General features: G+C 44.5%; 2 protein-coding genes across 4 annotated transcripts in view; one reads left to right on the top strand and one right to left on the bottom strand.

Annotated features, from left to right (window-relative positions):
• Window positions 1-2,121, bottom strand: part of LOC111953997 (thyroid receptor-interacting protein 6-like) — a 56,387-nt gene extending 54,266 nt beyond the window's left edge. For both annotated transcript variants that reach the window (XM_070435795.1, XM_023973489.3), the window contains exons 1-2: window positions 1,590-2,121; window positions 1,350-1,419 (exon numbers count right to left, since the gene is read on the bottom strand). In XM_070435795.1, the coding sequence (XP_070291896.1) occupies window positions 1,350-1,419; window positions 1,590-1,600 (81 nt within the window). In that variant the 5' untranslated portion in view covers window positions 1,601-2,121. The remainder of the gene's footprint in view (window positions 1-1,349; window positions 1,420-1,589) is intronic.
• Window positions 2,122-12,366: 10,245 nt separating this feature from the next.
• LOC111953974 (B-cell CLL/lymphoma 6 member B protein-like) lies at window positions 12,367-17,925 on the top strand. 2 transcript variants are annotated; one of them, XM_023973464.2, is made up of 12 exons: window positions 12,367-12,499; window positions 12,877-12,963; window positions 13,095-13,321; window positions 13,421-13,666; window positions 13,974-14,165; window positions 14,308-14,700; window positions 14,838-14,959; window positions 15,126-15,263; window positions 15,472-15,614; window positions 15,903-16,040; window positions 16,335-17,005; window positions 17,198-17,925. In XM_023973464.2, the coding sequence occupies exons 2-11, from the start codon at window positions 12,931-12,933 to the stop codon at window positions 16,473-16,475; spliced, it is 1,773 nt and encodes a 590-aa protein (XP_023829232.1). In that variant the 5' UTR covers window positions 12,367-12,499; window positions 12,877-12,930; the 3' UTR covers window positions 16,476-17,005; window positions 17,198-17,925. The 2 variants fall into 2 exon arrangements, with proteins under 2 accessions (XP_023829232.1, XP_023829231.1); XM_023973463.2 differs by having other exon boundaries at window positions 15,126-15,272.
• Window positions 17,926-18,922: the final 997 nt, after the last annotated feature.

Raw genomic sequence — 18,922 nt, 5'->3', positions numbered from 1 at the left:
GCCTATAGTTAACATACTGGCAAGTTTTATGTATAAGTAGGCAACGACTGTATAAGTAACCTAGCTAACATACCGCCTGAATATACTGCGGGAATGACATTTTTTCAATTTAACTAGGCAAGTCAGATAAGAACAAATTATTATTTACAATGATGGCCTACAGGGGAACAGTGGGTTACCTGCCTTGTTCAGGTGCAGAAAGACAGATTTTTACATTGTCAGCTCGGGGATTCGATCCAGCAACCGGCCCAACACTAACCACTAGGCTACCTGACGCCCATATGCTATGTGGGCCAGCGTAGCTAACAAATTGTCGGCCAATATAACATGGCAGGTAACTATTTAAAAAGTAATTACATTGATCAACATTTTCTTAACATTTTTCATAATTAGTTATAGCAATGAATTTGTATCCGCTGTCATTGTACTTCAGCGGCATATTTTCCGCAATTTTCTTCAAATCTGAAAACGATGTGAAGCCACGCCCATTTCATGAAGAACTGCATTATGYGCCTTAAAGTACGGACACCGTGTCCTCTGCGTGTATACTTCTTATTTTGGTGCAAGATACCATTGAGTATTTAGTCACGTTTGGCATACTAACTATATCCATACAARGACCAATAAGCATACTATATAGACAATTCACGTCCCAAATAGTATGGTTAAGTATGAGTATTCAAACACAGCTATAGTGTGCAACATGCAGGATAGTGTGTGAGATGAGCAGTGGTGCAGTCAAGGGTTTGGGGTAGTGCAGCCCCTGCTGCCTGCAGGTCAGGGGCTCTATACAGTACTGGTATGGGACTGAGGGGTAGGGGATAGGGGGAAGTGTAGTGGAAAGGGAGCAAGGGTAGAGAATGTAAAGGATAGGTGATGGTGTAAAGTAGAGGATACGGAAGGGGATAGGGGTCGAATTTATTGTCAATCCATGTTTCAATACCCTGTCTTGAACCTGTTCAAATAAACCTGGTCAAGTGAAATTAAATAATGACTTCATATTGAAGACTGTCAGTTTGAGGTTSAATAGTAGGCCTACTACTACTGATTCCTCAGCTTTGGGCATTTGAAGAATAAAGAAAGGCTATYAGAMMATGAAAGTGAAGGGGGYTGAAGTTGRCCTTAGACACAGTCAGGATAACATTTTCCCCTTGTGGTTAAGATTATGAGTCAGAGGGGTAGAACTGATTCCAGATCTATTACTTTGGGCAACTTCTACCGCAGAGCAGATTAAAGTAATGGAAGGGTTGAGGGGTCATTGGTTAAAGGTCAGAGGTGACTTCCTAGTTGGTTATCAGTCAGTGGAGATTTTGGGTGAGAGGATCTGTGCCGGGCGCYGCAGCCCTTACATAGGATGTGACCATCCAAGGGGTAACAGCCTCGCCCCTCACCCTCAAACGACAGGAGCAGACCACACTCCTGGAGGGGACAGAGAAAACACACACAGAGTCCAATTGGACCAATTGTGCGCCATCACACAGGGATCAACTGATTGGGCTGTAAACATTTGACGTGATGGCCTGCCAAACTGTYAACATCACTCAACTAGAATGTGATGTATAACTAACACACACACAGTGACCACTCACCTCACACACATAGCAGTTGACGTGGAAGCTGTGGTCCAGCGCCACTATCCTGACCGTCTCCTCCTGGCCCGGCTCGGGCATGATGGCCTGGCCACACACAGAGCAGCGTGGGGGCAAACTTCCTGTGTGGGACAGGAGGCTGGAAGTTTCAGCATCAACACTAACAGAGTTCAGAGGGTGGAAAACTAACAGATATAATAATCTGTCCAATAGACTCATGTCTAAAACTTAAACTCAAAGCGCAATTCAAAGTTTAATTGATCAAGTCTCCCATTGATTAATTAATCTCTGAATTACACTTTACGAGTTTAAGTTTTAGACATGCGTCTATTGGACAGATTATTATGCTAGTGTTCTATTTGATTACATGCCTAATTTACAATCAGTGGCCTCCTGAGTGGCGCAGTGGTCTAAGGCACTGCTTGAGGCAACACTAAAGACCCTGGTTCGAGACCCGTAAGATGGCGCACAATTGGTCCAGCAGACTCCAGCAACTCCKGCGGCAGGCTGGGAGCATGCACGCTGACACGGTTGCCAGTTCTACGGTGTTTCTTCCGAGATGTGTTTGTTGTAAGGCACGTTGTCGTACAGCTGCGAAAGAATAAAAAGGGACCATAAATATATATTTTTAAAGCATTCCGCACAGTCCCATGTAGTCAGTCAGGTAGCCTACCTGTGCTCTGTTTTGTGGATGGCTGTCCAGATCGGCCAGCATGCATGTGAGTAAGTCAATCTCTGCATCACTGTTGGAGTGGTGCCCAATCGGCTTCTCAGGAGGTCCCCGGTGCTTTAGAAAATTGAGCAGGATCACATAATAAAGATGGGTACCTTTATAAAATGTCGTCACAACAGAAGGAGATGGATAGGTAGAGCAAATGTAGAAATGTGCACATGTGTTTGTCCCAATACATTCTTTTTTAATATTAATGAGGAATTTCTGGCTTCATAACAAAATTACATCACTACAAATCTTTGCATAGAAACTACACTAAACACCATGGAGAAATGGACCAATAATCAGTGTGAATTCCAGGCTACAGATGCAATTACAACCTACCACCAGCTAGTAGCGGTCCATGTGAGGGTTCKAGGATTGGTRRTCTTRGAYKCCTTGGGGAGGTGGTTGGTAGTAGTGGTCATTAGATTTAGGGTGAAACCCTGGGTCCTCTTGGTGGTGCTGAATGGGCCCAGCTGTAGAACACATACAAAACAGTGCACTTTACATTTACAAACAAGACTTAATAACCACAGGGTACACACTTAACATTAACCACATGACAAACATTTATTTACATCAAGACGTTTATTTACATCAAGTGCTAATCACCAAAGGTGTAGATGTACTCAGTAGTGTGTCAGGTCCAACGCTCTACTCCAAGGCTTGAGCTACAGAACAGACTTCTGATTTTCACAATAGTCCATCAACAGTTCTCATTATAGCAAGGTTTCACACAAGCCTAATGTAAGGCCCACCACTGTTCTTACCTGTGGGTCCAGTAAGCATGTACCTAGTGGCCATTCCTCCCCCTCCGTTCTGGTCATAAACCACATACTTGGGCCGGGTGTCCGAGGAGACCTTCTTGGGCAGCTGTCTGTACACGGCTGGTCCAGATTGGGACATCCGGGGAACCGGTCTCTCTGGGCTACCCGGAGTCTTCGGAGGCGGCCAYGTAGGACCAGACATGTCAGGGTTCTGAAAAAGAGGTTGTCGTGATTAAACTGTTACAATTTAAAACTATAACAAAACACTTACATGCTGGTATTAATACGGTTCTTATAATAAAAAGAAAACAGCTGCACTGTCCTATTTTGGCAAGAAGATTTGTCACTGCCACACCAACTTGCTGTTTGCATATTTATGTCACAGGTAAGCACTGTAAACCCAGAGATGCTTCAACCTGGATTTCCTATGTCAACTCACATACGTGGTTTAACAATAGGCTTATAGTTGAGAAGCAAGAAGATCCTGACCGGTTGCATCACCTCCTGGWATGGCAACTGCTCGGCATCTGACCCTAAGGCGCTACAGAGGGTAGTGCATCACTGTGGCCAAGCTTTCTGCCATCTAGGACCTATATAATAGCCAGTGTCAGACGAAAGCCCATAAAATTGTCAGAGACTCCAGTCACCCAAGTCATACTGTTTTCTCTGCTTCCGCACAGCAAGCGGTACCGGAGCACCAAGTCTAGGACCAATACGGGCCCCTTAACAGCTTCTACCCCCAAGCCATAAGAATGCTGAACAATTAATCAAATGGCCACCGGACTATTACATTGACACCCCCCCCCATTGGTTTTGTACACTGCTACTCGCTGTTTATTATCTATGCATAGTCACTTCACCCCTACCTACATGTACAGATTACCTCAACTAACCTGTACCCCCGCACACTGACTCAGTACTGGTTATTGTGTTACTTTTTATTACCTTTTACTTTAGTTTATTTGGTAAACTGCACTGTTGGTTAAGGGCTTGTAAGTAAGCATTTCACGGTAACGTCTACACTTGTTGTATTCAGCACATSTTAAGGTCTACACTTGTTGTATTCGGCGCATGTGACAAATACAGTTTGATAGTGCATTCCCAACCATAAGGGAATTCCAGCCAACAGAGACACKAGAGGGGTATACTACAAAGCAGGATCAATGAGTTTGCCAGCTAACTTGCCTAAATATTCAGAAAACACTGCATTCTTAGGAAAGAAACTTGAAATGTGTGTAGCCTGATTCAGGGTTGCCCTGGGAGCACATTATTATTTTAGCCCTAGCAATACACAGCTGATTCAAATAATCAAAGCTTGATGAGTTGGTTATTTGAATCAGCTGTGTAGTGCTAGGGCAAAAGCCAAAATTTGCACRTGGGGGGTCCAATTTACTTTTTTAATGAAGCAGAAAATCTATAGTAATTTCTGGTTGTTTATCAAAGGTAGCTGGCAAACTCATTGATTTKGCTATGTAGTATACCACTCTGTTCCACAGAGTGCGCCAACACACACACACTCAAAAACCCACACAAATCCCACAGGTGCGAGACCTATACCTATCCCACTATTACCCATGGGTCTGTATCCACTACAGTAGTTATTGTCTCTGATGTTTACACTCAACTCCAAATGATCCCAAATGACATTGTAACAACAAAAACAAGAGAGGAAATGTTGTGTAATGATGTCTCTGCTTAGGCACCTGGACCTGGTTCATAACAAAATACACAAGGCAGTGGAAAAAAATAAAACCACTGACTGGTAGGGTACAGCTGTAAGGATGGGACTGTAATTAGGCCTACAATCTTATTAGGATACAAGACATTCTTCACCAAACRTTGACCATGACAGCCCCTATGGTGATAATTAATCTACTTTACACCTCATATTTATAAACTATAAAATATATAACGTAGTTTGCATTATGTTAACTACAAGTTAATGGCTMGAGTCATGGTCTATATGTTATGGAGTAGCTGTCCCTCCCACTGATCTGATTTAAACCTAAATCCGGCTGAGCACACACTCAAATCCGAGGATTGCTGGGCCGGATAATTTATCACAGCGGCGTTACCATTCTGTGATTAAAAGCAATTTGTTTTAGTCTTACCACTGACCAACTTGATATCAGTTGCCTAATCATGATAACCGCACTTTTGATTTGAYCTAACTGTCAAACGTAAATTGGAGAGCAGGAGCGCGCTAGAGTTGATACATTGTTGCAACAATGGCAACTTTACATTGTTGTAATTCCAGCCTACCAAAACTTCCGCAATTAAAACAATAACACGACTACTGCGATTGGGACGTAGGCTACGARGAATAGGCTGGAATTAAGCTGTCCTACCTCTTAAAATCCCAAAGCATTCGGTCTCCTCGTTTTCATACTCATTTACAAACGAAAGATATTTCAGTGAAGCGACAATGAGGCTAGATCACGTACAAGCAATGTTACATCTTATAGCCAGCCTACTTGCACCGCAACTTTATACACGATCAAATGTAGAAACTATTGCTTTGTCAAATTACGCTTAGGCAAAGACCATGTGTACACTAGTTTGTAGGCTAACCTAATTATGTCTAGAAAATGTTTAACTTTTTCAGTTTTAATCGAATTTTGGTTGCTGCAGCGTCAATGTCGCCTAGTTAGGGATATCAAATTGGTCAGTTACACTGACATCTACATGCGAGATAATGCAGGTAAATTACAACAATTACCGTAATGATATGTTTGTTTGTGCTACACATGAAGGATAGCCTACACTTGTTGAACACAAGCACGCGAAATTAAACTGAGTTATTCGGTGTAGAATAAAAGTAGCTTTTTAAAGTTAGCTACTTATTTTTTTCGTCTAGTAACCTACTTTCTCATGGATCCTGCTTTTATCACAGGCCTTCAGCTGGCTACGTCATCATAGCCTTTCAAATGTGTGACGTGCGTTAGCCTAGTGAACTTCGTGGTGAACCATGATTGTATTGATTTATTATTAATAAAAAATGTAAATAAAAAAAAACGTGGTGGACCATGAGCACATGCCTGAAGTAGGAGGATGGGGTATGACGTGCTGCATGTTGTACATTACAGAGGGATCAGCCAGTTGTGAAGATGAAAATGTACTACTTCAAAATGGAGATTACCTCAACTGCACTGCTCATTGTTACTGCTCAATCTACAGACTTTAATGGCAGAGACTGCATGGCACAGGCACAGTCTTGATCAGTTTATGACTGTTGATAAAACGTTTACTGTAGACAGGAGAACAAGTGAGACATAGGACGAGGTGGATAATTTTATATAAGGCCGTTTTATTCAAGTGTAAAGATATCAGGCAAAAGCGTGCACGGCCCCTTTCTGTCTGATTCTTATGGAATCGTCGGAGAAGAGAACGCTCTACACAGTACATACAGATTATATAGGCAACTAGCAAAGTAGGTTGATCTTGAAGTCTGGCCTTCCGATTGGTCGATCTGGGTCGTGGGTAATCCTGTTCGGCCTGATATCGACAATTCCATTGGCCCTTCCCACAGTTCATTGTCTTAAAGTCTCATCCTTGAGCAGAATGCATGTGCATCTGTTTTAACAGAGTCCTATTCATGGGGGAGGGTTGAGTATGTGGGTCTGTGGTTACTTAACAAGGTACAGAAAGTGGGGTATAGTGGGGGATGGGTGGATGTTGTGCCAAGTTATAGCTTATGTTGAGAAGTGGTTAAAACAAGTTACCAGTATCTTATACAATTTCTTACATGACCCAATGCATAGCCCATGTCAGACATATTTGGACATGTCCATTTTGTTTAGCTGATCCTGTTTTAAACGTGTTAACCCTCGCAAGGCTGCAGGCCCAGACGGCATTCCCAGCCGCGTCCTCAGAGCATGCGCAGACCAGCTGGCTGGTGTTTACGGACATATTCAATCAATCCTTATCCCAGTCTGCTGTTCCCACATGCTTCAAGAGGGCCACCATTGTTCCTGTTCCCAAGGAAAGCTAAGGTAACTGAGCTAAACGACTACCGCCCCGTAGCACTCACTTCCGTCATCATGAAGTGCTTTGAGAGACTAGTCAAGGACCATATCACCTCCACCCTACCGGACACCCTAGACCCACTCCAATTTGCTTACCGACCCAATAGGTCCACAGACGACGCAATCGCAACCACACTGCACACTGCCCTAACCCATTCTGGACAAGAGGAATACCTATGTGAGAATGCTGTTCATCGATTACAGCTCAGCATTTAACACCATAGTACCTCCAAACTCGTCATCAAGCTCGAGACCCTGGGTCTCGACCCCGCCCTGTGCAAATGGGTCCTGGACTTCCTGACGGGCCGCCCCCAGGTGGTGAGGGTAGGTAACAACATCTCCACCCCGCTGATCCTCAACACTGGGCCCCACAAGGGTGCGTTCTGAGCCCCTCTCCTGTACTCCCTGTTCACCCACGACTGCGTGGCCATGCACGCCTCCAACTCAATCATCAAGTTTGCGGAATGACACTACAGTGGTAGGCTTGATTACCAACAACGACGAGACGGCCTACAGGGAGGAGGTGAGGGCCCTCGGAGTGTGTGTCAGGAAAATACCTCCACACTCAACGTCAACAAAACAAAGGAGATGATTGTGGACTTCAGGAAACAGCAGAGGAGCACCCCCCTATCACATCGACGGGTCAGTAGTGGAGAAGTGGAAGTTTTAAGTTCCTCGCGTGTACACATCACGGACAAACTGAATTGGTCCACCACAACAGACAGCGTTGTGAAGAAGGCGCAGCACGCCTCTTCAACCTCAGGAGGCTTGAAGAAATTCGGCTTGTCACCAAAAGCACTCACAAACTTCTACAGATGCACAATCGAGAGCATCCTGTCGGGCTGTATCACCGCCTGGTACGGCAACTGCTCCGCCCCAACAACCGTTAAGGCTCTCCAGAGGGTAGTGAGGTCTGCAGAACGCATCACCGGGGGCAAACTACCTGCCCTCCAGGACACCTACACCACCCGATGTCACAGGAGGCCATAAAGATCATCAAGGACAACAACCACCCAAGCCACTCGCCTGTTCACCCCGCTATCATCCAGAAGGCGAGGTCAGTACAGGTGCATCAAAGCAGGGACCGAGAGACTGAAAAACAGCTTCTATCTCAAGGCCATCAGACTGTTAAACAGCCACCACTAACATTTAGCGGCCGCTGCCAACATACTGACTCAACTCCAGCCACTTTAAAAATGGGAATTGATGGAAATTATGTAAAAATTTACCACTAGCCACTTTAAACAATGCCACTTAATATAATGTTTACATACCCTACATACCCATCTCATATGTATATTATATTACTGGCTACTCTATATCATCTACTGCATCTTGCCATCTTTGTAATACATGTACCACTAGCCACTTTAAACTATGCCACTTTATGTTTACATACCCTACAGTACTCATCTCATATGTAATATACCGTACTCTATACCATCTACTGCATCTTGCCTTATGCCGTTCTGTACCAATCACTCATTCATATATCTTTATGTACATATTATTTATCCCTTTACACTTGTGTGTATAAGGTAGTAGTTGTGGAATTGTTAGGTTAGATTACTTGTTGTTATTACTGCATTGTCGGAACTAGAAGCACAAGCATTTTGCTACACTCGCATTAACATCTGCTAACCATGTGTATGTGACTATATAAAATTTGATTTGATTTGGTTTAGGACATCCCACTCTTACTAAAAAAAAACTACTTCAAAACGTGTGAGTCGATTCAGATTCTTAGAATCTAAATTAAATTCTTAGCCTTACATCTGCACCTGATAGGCTTCTAGGAATTTGCAATTGACAAACAATGTTCTTCATGTTGCAAAGAAGCCTTTGCAAAAAAAAAATATATATATAGATAGATATATAGATAGATAGATAGATATAGATGCAGTGCATTTGGAAAGTATCCAAACACCTAACTTTTTTCACATTTTGTTACATATTATTCTGAAATTGATTAAGTATATGTTTTTCCTCATCAATCTACAACAAATGTCCTATAAACAAAGCGAAAGCAGAAATACCTATTTACATAAATATTCAGACCCTTTGCTATCAGACTCGAAATTGAGCTCAGGTGCATCATGCTTCCATTGATCATCTTTGAGATGTTTCTACAACTTGATTGGAGTCCACCTGTGGTAAATTTAATTGATTGGACATTATTTGGAAAGGCACACACCTGTCTTATATAACGTCCCACAGTTGAAAGTGCATTTTCAGAGCAAAAAACAAGCCATGAGGTCAAAGGAATTGTGTGTAGACTGATGAGGGGAAAAAAACTAATTAATACATTTTAGAATAAGGATGTAACGTAACAGAATGTGGAAAAAGTCAAGGGGTATGAATACTTTCCGAAGGCACTGTATCTCTCTCGTTCGCTCTCTGTCTCGCCCACTCGCCTATGTCCCCAGACAGTGCTTCAAAGGAAGCTCTTTTTCAATATGTTTGCTTTTTTTTATGGCACCGGTTTTCTGTTATTTTTTCTAATTCCTACCACCATCTAAAGGAGACAAAATTCCTCCCCCCCCCCCCCCCCCCCCCAGAGTTCCCTACCACCCCTCCCTCCCCAACCTCTACCCTTCTCTATCAGGATAGTGCTTACAGCTTGCCCTTATATGTCCAGAATGCTCGGCAAGCACAGGAAGACACAGTTTATATGTATCTGTGTTATTGTTTCAGGCGCTTGTTGTCAACACTTTTGCATCAGCTATTGAATTAGACTGTCGGTGATTGAGTATCCGCGTTTGCCTTTTAAGGTATGCAGTAAAGTAGTTCCCCAAGCAACAAAGCGACAGCCCAATCAAGGGTTTCCCCGGAATTGCATTTTTTGTGTTTTAGAACCAGAAGCAAAATAGGAAATATTGTCAAACTTGAAAGAATTCATTGRCAAATGCATTATGAAAYATATGCARAATCAAAAAAGCTAAGTATTTTAGAGTGTTCTTTAAATTGTACTCTTTAACTCTGTCTTGTTTTATTTGGTAAGATTCTTGACCTTTGCCCTTGATTATATAACCACAATGTTACTGTACGGAGGTGATGTTTCACCCAACCGGTCTGTTCATACAGTATCAGAACGATAACCATAACACACTACAATAACCACAACCCTCCAAATTAAAGTTTTTATAAAGCTCCTATCATTTACATGGGCATAGTAGTGGACACTGACAGATTGGGTGAACAAGGGGAAGTCTCCATTAGCTAGCAGAGCCTTGCCAACTGGACAGACTGAATGGCTTCCGCTCATTGGCGAACCTGTTTAGTAATGTTCTCACTTTTCCTCAACCGCCCCCCTCTTCCGTTCCTCTCACAATGCCTGGAAGTATCTTAGACCCAGGCTACATCTTTTTCTCTGTTTTCTTAAATGTTGTTTTTCTTTCATCTTTTTATTTTGTTCCTTTTTTATAAGACACAATTGATCTGGCCTCCATCAAAACAAATAAAAGCACAAGGACACACACACGCACTCAACACCCCTCGCAAAACACTCTGCTTCCGACTCGCATTTACACTATGGGTTTATACCCAAACATGGCCATATTGGTTGATTTGTCGTTGTTTGCAGCTTGTACACATATATTTCAACTCCTACAAAATAATTTTTCACTGACAGAAAAATGGGATTAACATTGGTCTCCTTTTAAAGGGAATTATTTTTCTTCTATTTGATTTGGGTTGGCTTCAACAGTCCATGAAATAAATAGAATTTGTTGTTTCATGCATAATAACTTTAACACCCTATTACAGAGATTCAATAATACGAATCAGGGAGTATTATCTGCATCATCTTYACAGATTCAAAGCTTGTTTTCCTTAAATGGTGGAAAACCTACCCTCTCTCACTGCTTATAAAACCACAAAACGATCAAAAAGAAAAACACATTCAACAGAAACTGAAATCTCAGGTTTGCAGTTCGCATCATCCCTGTGGACTTATCTTATCTCCTTCTGGTCTTGACCGACCGACAGATGCCTTGAAACTCGCTCAAGGTCCTCCAGTTCCGTCAGAGTTATWTGATCTGAAGGAAATGCAAGTTCATGGTGCACTGAAGCAGCCCGTCTATCAGCTCTGTGTGTTGTAATGTCATGCACCTCTTTGTGAACCAAGGCTGTGCTTAATATGGTCACTTTTCCACTTGTTTTTAAGTTAATGCTGACCTTTGACACTTTGTACCCCCCCCCTTGCATCCCTCCCTCGTCCCCTCCCCATGTCTCCTGCTTCACTTATTATTGACGGATGTCCTGCGCAGGCGTTTTCCTCCTCTTCTTGGTGCGCCTCGCAGGATGCATTCATATATGGTGTGTGTGTGTGTGTGTGTGTGTGTTCGGCAGTTCCTGCGCATCTGTCCTCTGCTTTTCTAACAGTCTTGGCGGTTGTTGTTTTGCAAGCCAGGGAGAGAGTATCTCCCATATCGCCCCCCTGCCTCCCCCCCACACTCTCCCGTTTCCTTCCTCTAAGTGCCCATAACACGTTGGCCTCTCCCCTCAGGCAGTAGGCCAGAAGCTTCCGGAAGACTTTATGGAGCGCTCATAACTTTATGTTCACCTGGATCTGTCACCTCAGAAATATACTCTTTATGACTGCATGACTAAGAGGTATACATCATGTCATTTCGAGTCTCTGTCTGTAAAATAGCACAGATTTTGCTGTATGCTCACCCTAAGTTGCAGTGAGTTGAGTAAGGATACTATATGCGTCTGGTGTGAAAGAAAATGTTCCAGCCTGATGTATGTGGAAGTGCAACGTTAAATCCATCAAGTCAATGGCTTCTGCTCTGTCTATACAATGTTACACAACATATACAATGTTACATTTCAGGAACGATCCCTTCTCTGATATCTGAAGAGCCTCAGTTCCCGAGGGGCAGGTTTTGAGTTTGGAAKAAGGTTTGTTTATCTAACATGTAGGGTTCATTGGGAGTAAGGCATTGGTGGTGGATGGAGGATGGTCTTCTCTGACCCTAAGGTTCAGCTCCTGGAGAGCCTCACCCTCAGCAACATAATCCCTATTCCCTTCGGATCCTCATATATATTTGTTCTACTCACACCACTTTCCTGCCATTACTTTGTTTGCAGAGACTATGGGGMTAGGAAAACTAATAGTCCACTAAAAATACCCTGCCGGCTGGCCTTTTCCTGCAGGCAGCACAGCTTCCAGGGTACGTGTGGACCGRTGAGGAAAGAGGACATGAGTGGAGCTGGTCTGCATGCGGCTTCCTGCGCTATGTTATAAAGACTCCCCTCCCTCCGGCTAACCTCCACAGTCTTTCTCAGACAACTGTGGTAGGTTATATCTTGGGCTAGCTATATTGAGGTACCTGACAGTTGYACTGAGGGTTGCGAGGTCAGCATTGTGCACATTGGTTCTCGTCCCTGCTGGTCGGGGTGAGTGGTTACCTAGATGTTTTGTTGATGTTTTTTAAGGGTTCGATCATGTTTCATGATGTTTGATAACATTTAGGGGTTGCCTGGATTGGTGTGATTGAAACCGGCATCAGGGATGTTAGTTCTACCGCRTTTCTGTCTAAAAGTACATTCTTTCAACATGGTTTCACCTGGAGGGCGAATTATGTTGTCGATAAGAATCTATTTTTGTGGCTACATTTTTACTACAACATGGCAGATATTTCATCCTATAAATGGGGATGTATTGACATTTCAAAGGTATTTTTCATGATGTAATGAGATCCATGTCTTGTGCATGAAGTGTTTCATATTAAGTTGCATTATGTTTCAGTGRCGTCATGTTTTGCTTCCTGCAGGTACGAGTAGGGAGCTGGTCTCACCTAGCAGAGGCGTCCAGYAGACTGCCCTCTATGTATTCTCTAGCTGGTGCCTTCCTCAACAAGGTAGGTCAATGTGAGGGAGCTGCACTTTGACTGGGACAGTACATTGTACATTTTAGAAACTTTAATATAATACATAGTSCCATTGTAACTCTACCGTTATATATTTTTTGCCTTCCTCTCCCGAACAAAAGATGAGCAAGATCCAGGTGGTGGAGGGATACCAGGTTGGAGGAAGGCGTGCGGTGGTGGCGTCTGATGCGGTTGCTGCGGAGGGATATGTGAAGGAGTTTACGCGCCACTCCAACGACGTCCTGCTGAATCTGAATGAGCTGAGGCACCGGAACATTCTGACCGATGCCACCCTCGTGGTGGGCACTGCCCAACTGCAGGCACACTGTGCTGTGCTCATTGCCTGCAGGTCAGCTCAGAGGATAATATGTCATTTTCTTGTTCTTGTTCTTCTTGTTCTTTTTCTTCTTGTTCTTGCACTAAATTGCACATTCTGTCTCTCTCMCAGTGGGTTCTTCTACTCCCTGTACTGCCATCGTGTGTCCTCCCCRGTACAGAGTGGTGCTGGAGGCCAGGCCCTAACCCTGTCTCTCCCTGACTCCCTGGACCCCTCCAGCGTCTCCCTGCTCCTGGACTTCATGTACACCTCCCGGCTGCCCCTCACATCACACACCGTCCCCGGGGTGCTCGCCGTTGCGACCTACCTGCAGATGGACCACGTGGCCGACACCTGCAGAGCTTTCATGTTACACATGTGAGCCCCTTTTTTCTATAAGTCTATGGGTGAGCCTTGGGGAGTGGTGATGCTAGCTAACAGGATAAACTAAAATCACCCATGGGGAAAGGAATTTACTGAAATACCATGTCAGCTAGAGACTTTGGGGTAGACTTGAATAGGCAGTTAGCTGTAAACGTTTTAAGCTTTAAATAGGCTTCTAAATCTGTCCTACAGGCGCCATGGCTGCTGGTCGAAACTATGTTAACGAATKATTTCCCTATGGTCTATAGTTAATTGGTTTTGACTGGCGTTACCTGACAGTTCCTTTTGTTTCCCCACACAGTGAGAGGATGAGAGGGACGCCCCCTCAAGTGGAGCTGGACTCCACGGTGTCTGCAGTGTTTGAGGCACCCTCAGGGGGAATTCCTCCCAATCCCCCTATCAATGGAAGACCCCGCCCGTCTGTTCTCGCTGTCTCCACCCCCTCACAGCCCGCAGCGGAGGCTGAGGGCCGCATTTGCCCTGACTCAGCCAGGTGAGAGAGAGAGAGAGTGAGTGTGTGTGTACATGTGTCTGCTTATCTCTTTGTCAGTACCGTGTGTGTGTGTGTTTGTCTCTATGTGCCATTGTCTATGTTCAGTTTGCTCATTACATGAGTTCCTTTTTTTCTCCTGCAGGGTCCCTGGAGACATCCGGGCCTCTCTGCAGCCAGGGACTTTCCTGACCCGTAAGCCCAGGTCAAAGGAACTAAAGCTGGAGCCTGAATCCCCTCTCCCCACGCCCTCTCCAGAAAGCCCATCGTGCTCCAGCTGCCAGCCCAACTCTCCTGCTGAGTCCAAAACCTGTAACTTGGGTGAACCCAAGAGCAGCCCTGACCCTAAGGCMTGCAACTGGAAGAAATACAAGTACATCATCCTCAATCCCCTCTGTGCCATAACCACGATGAAGGAGGAGGAGCCTGAGGAGGTCCAGCAGCAGTTTAGGCACACCCCCAKCTCTGATAGGATGGAGGTGACATTGAAGCCAACTATAGAGGCGTGGCCAGGGGAAGGATCTGGCCAAAATGACAGGTGTGTTGTCAATATTATGCAATACTGGTATTTTAAAACCAACAAGTCATATTGACCAAATAAACTATCCAAGGAGATAGTTGAAGTGGGCTAACTTGGCACTGATGTTGACAATATGACTATGTTCTGTCTTCCAGGCAGGGGCACGTCTACTGCTATGATGTCCCTGGCCGTAGCCCTCCTCTGGTGCCCCTCACAGGGCTGRCAGCACACTCTGCGGACCACCCCATGGAGCCTCCCACCCACAAGGAAGGAACAGGTACTACAACCTTACTACCTCGGCAGCAGCAGATATGACATGTAAAACACTTATTTTCTCCAGCTAAACAGTGAGAGATCATGCTTGTGTTGTATGTTTACAATGTACATACGTGTCACATGTAAATATATGAGATACGTATTGGTATATATTCTCTGCCTCTCAGCCTCGCTTTGCTATCTGGCACCGCGCCCATTGGAGCCAGAGGCTGCCCATCACCGCCAACACCCAATCAAGCGCAAGAATTACGGCTTGCCATTCCGTTACTCCGGCAACCTGAGCGTGATAAAGGCTYTCTGCACAGGTGAGGCAGGTAACCAATGACATCTGATGATGTGGTCATTTGACACACACACCTCCATGACATGATGTTTGAGTGCCATTTACCATCATAGTAACGAACGGAGGCATTGCAGCAGTTTGGACAGTTAGGCATTATGACTACAGTTGATTATCCCCACAGGTAGTTGATGTGTGTGTTTCATTGAACTTCTCTTTCCCTTCTTTTCCAGCCCCTGCTGCCGGCGACAAGCCGTACCGCTGCAYCGTGTGTGGCGCCCAGTTCAACCGGCCCGCCAATTTGAAGACTCACTCCCGCATCCACTCTGGAGAGAAGCCCTACCACTGTGATACCTGCGGGACCCGATTCGTTCAGGTGAGGACCCACCACAGTTGCGGGAAGGTGTTGACAGCAGGGTGTTTGTGTGTGTGTGTGTGTGTGTGTGTGTGTTGGTGTGTGTGTGGTGTGTGTGTGTGTGTGTGTTGTGTGTGTTGTGGTGTGTGTGTGTGTGTGTGTGTGTGTGTTGTGTGTGTGTGTGGTGTGTGTGGTAGGAGCAAAGTGTAAGGTCGAAGTCAAAAGTTGTTGGTTTATGTTTAGCTATGTTATGTTATAGCGTATTATCATGTTCATTTGGCTGACCCGTGCATGTGTGTTATCCTACAGGTGGCCCACCTGCGAGCCCATGTTCTGATTCACACAGGGGAGAAGCCCTATCCCTGTCACACCTGTGGCACTCGCTTCCGTCACCTGCAGACCCTGAAGAGCCACCTGCGTATTCACACTGGCGAGAAGCCTTACACTGTGAGTATATCACTCACACATTACAAAGAACTGCATTGTTGGTTAACGGCTTGAGAGTAGGTATTTCATGGTAAGGTGTTGTATTCGGRGCATGTGACGAATARAATTTGATTTMATTTGACAKACACATACGTGTGCAGACAGARACACATATGCACGCAGGCACGCACACCTCTTGTGTTTGACCTCTTGCAATACAAACAGTTGTTCCATGACGAAATAGATCATTTATCTGTTCACAACCATCAACAACATGCCATGACATTGCCCTCTCCCCTCCCCTCTCTCTCCCAGTGTGAGAAGTGTGACCTGCACGTCCGCCACAAGAGCCAGCTGCGTCTCCACCTGAGGCAGAAGCACGGCGCCGTCACCAACAACAAGATCCACTACAAGGTCCTGGCCGACCCCTACCAGTCCATCCTGCAGGCCTGTTAAATGTCTTCCCTTTGAACCCGGACCTTTAACCCCTAACCCCAAACCCAATAGATACCAGCCATGACCCTAACATTTCTGTCAATCAAATCATGATCGTTTATCTGTTACCACCCTAGTTTCTCCTGTGTTATTATGGTCCATGGCTGAATCCCAAATGGCACTCTATACCTTATATAGGGCACTATTTTTTACCAGGGCTGGGTGCCATTCGAGACTGCCTGTCTGTATTTTTCTCAAGTATGTTTCACCCACTGGCTAGGGAGGCCATTATAACACCTAAACATATAGTTGGAAGTACATGGGTCCTGTATGTGATTAGCCAATCAAGCCATGATGTTCTAATATGATTTGGGGAAAGATGGCAGGACCAGAGATCTGAGCTGATATGTCGATAGCATGCTGATGCCTTTCCTCTACATGCTGTCAGTGAGGTATTGGGCCTGTATGAGTTAGGTCAGCATGACGTGGATCTTGTCAAGAGAGCTGACGAGAGTTACTGGGAGTAGTATGGAATGTTTTGTAGCCCATCAGTTTGAGAGAGAGAGAGAGAGAGAGAGAGAGAGAGAGAGAGAGAAGAGAGAGAGAGAAGAGAGAGAGAAGAGAGAGAGAGAGAGAGAAGAGAGAGAGAGAGAGAGAAGAGAGAGAGAGAGAGAGAGAGAGAAGAGAGAGAGAGAGAGAGAGAGAGAAGAGAGAGAGAGAGAGAGAGAGAGAGAGAGAGAGAGAGAGAGAGAGAGAGAGAGAGAGAGAGAGAGAGAGAGAGAGATTTGACAGTTAAGAACATGAAATTAGGATTTGACTGTATTAGAGTGATAGAGAGAATGATGTAGTAGGTTGCTATGAGGTTGGGAGCTGTAGAAATGGATAGAGCAAGTGAAAGAAAGTTTTCTGTGCCATTGTTTTATTTATTTTCCAGTCTCACAGGTGTTTTTTGGGACTGGGACACATTGGAGATCGTTGAGTATTTGGAAGGGACACTACAAAAATGTCATTGCATAACAATGTAGACAAAGATAGGTCAAAGATCATAATGCCCTCAGCACTAACYTGTGAATAGACTACCCCGATTGTGACAGCTTTAAATAGCTTTTTAACTAATGTTTYTTTTTTACATACTTGGGGCCTTTGTATAATGACGTGTCATATTGGATCAGATATTTTGCCCGTTACATCCCTGCTGTGTTTTTCTAAAGCTTTTTATTTAAATGTAAGATTATAACTTGTCATCCGTGATTAATTATAATTTTATTTCGGAGTCCAAGCAGGCAAAGGACTTCCGTCTCTTGTATATGAAGGAATATGGGCTCTCAGAGCATAAAAGCTAGATAATGCTACTGTAAAAAATGGATGAGAGATGATATTGATATCTGAAATTGTATGGTGTTCTTTTGCTGGACAAAGACAAGGACTGTTTTATACGAATTAAATGAAATTGATTGCCATTAACTACAAATGAGTTGTATCTTTTTAAGTTGTACTGTATGTGTTGAACGTGTGAGGACTTGTGTATGCCTAAGTACCTGTACCYCCGTTAAGGAAACAACGATATGGTACTACTGTATTGATCTGAAAAGATTCGGACATAAGATATGGATGCAATCTAAATATTCAATATCATTTTGGACTCAGCATTCTACCTGCCATACTAATATTGAGTGATTTAGGATTTAGGGATGTAGGACTTTCCAAATCCACACATACACCCACACGTTTGTTTTACTATCCTTMTGGGGAACAAACAATTGATTCCCATTTAAAATCTTATTTTCCCTAACCCTTAGGCTAAACCTAACCCTAAACCCCTAACCCTAACCCTAAAACCCTAACCCTAAACCTAACCCCTAACCTAATTGTAACCCTAAACCTAACCCCAAAGTCTACTGGTCCCCACAAGGATAGCAAAATCAAAAACACACACATCTCCTCCCTAGACTTCCTTCCTCCCATTAACTCAGCCTTCAAACCCCCATGACTCACTTCTTTTGCAGAGGAGCCAACAATGACTCAAACCGCTCTCTGGGTCCGGCTGTTGGTGAGGGAAGGAACAATAGAGTCCTGGGCACCTGTTTCCGGCAGGGCTATAATGCGGAGTGCACACTGCCATCCACTATGTGATAGCATACTGCTTCCTGTGGTGAAGGGGGCASTGGCCCCTGCTGAACTCTCCAACCGTCTGTCACCCTCAGTTCCTGCTCTGTGATGGGCTTGTGGCAGGCAGAAGGACCTGATGATCTCATCTGTGACACCCTATTCCTATACAGTGCACTACTTCTGACCAAGCCCTAGTCTGACCAGAGCCCTGGTCAYTAGCATAGGGGATGGAGTGCTATTTCGGGTGCAAACTGTGTGAATACTATCTGTCTAATCCTTGTTTCCACCTTCCRTGATTCCTCTCAAAGCTCATRGGAGGACGAGGTCTGAGGGAGGGACCTTGGATCCACTCCACCAAT

This window comes from Salvelinus sp. IW2-2015, linkage group LG3 (assembly GCF_002910315.2).
Source record: "Salvelinus sp. IW2-2015 linkage group LG3, ASM291031v2, whole genome shotgun sequence".
NCBI lineage: Eukaryota > Metazoa > Chordata > Actinopteri > Salmoniformes > Salmonidae > Salvelinus > Salvelinus sp. IW2-2015.
Note: the sequence above shows the minus strand (reverse complement) of the source record. Positions and strands in the feature narration are given on the sequence as shown.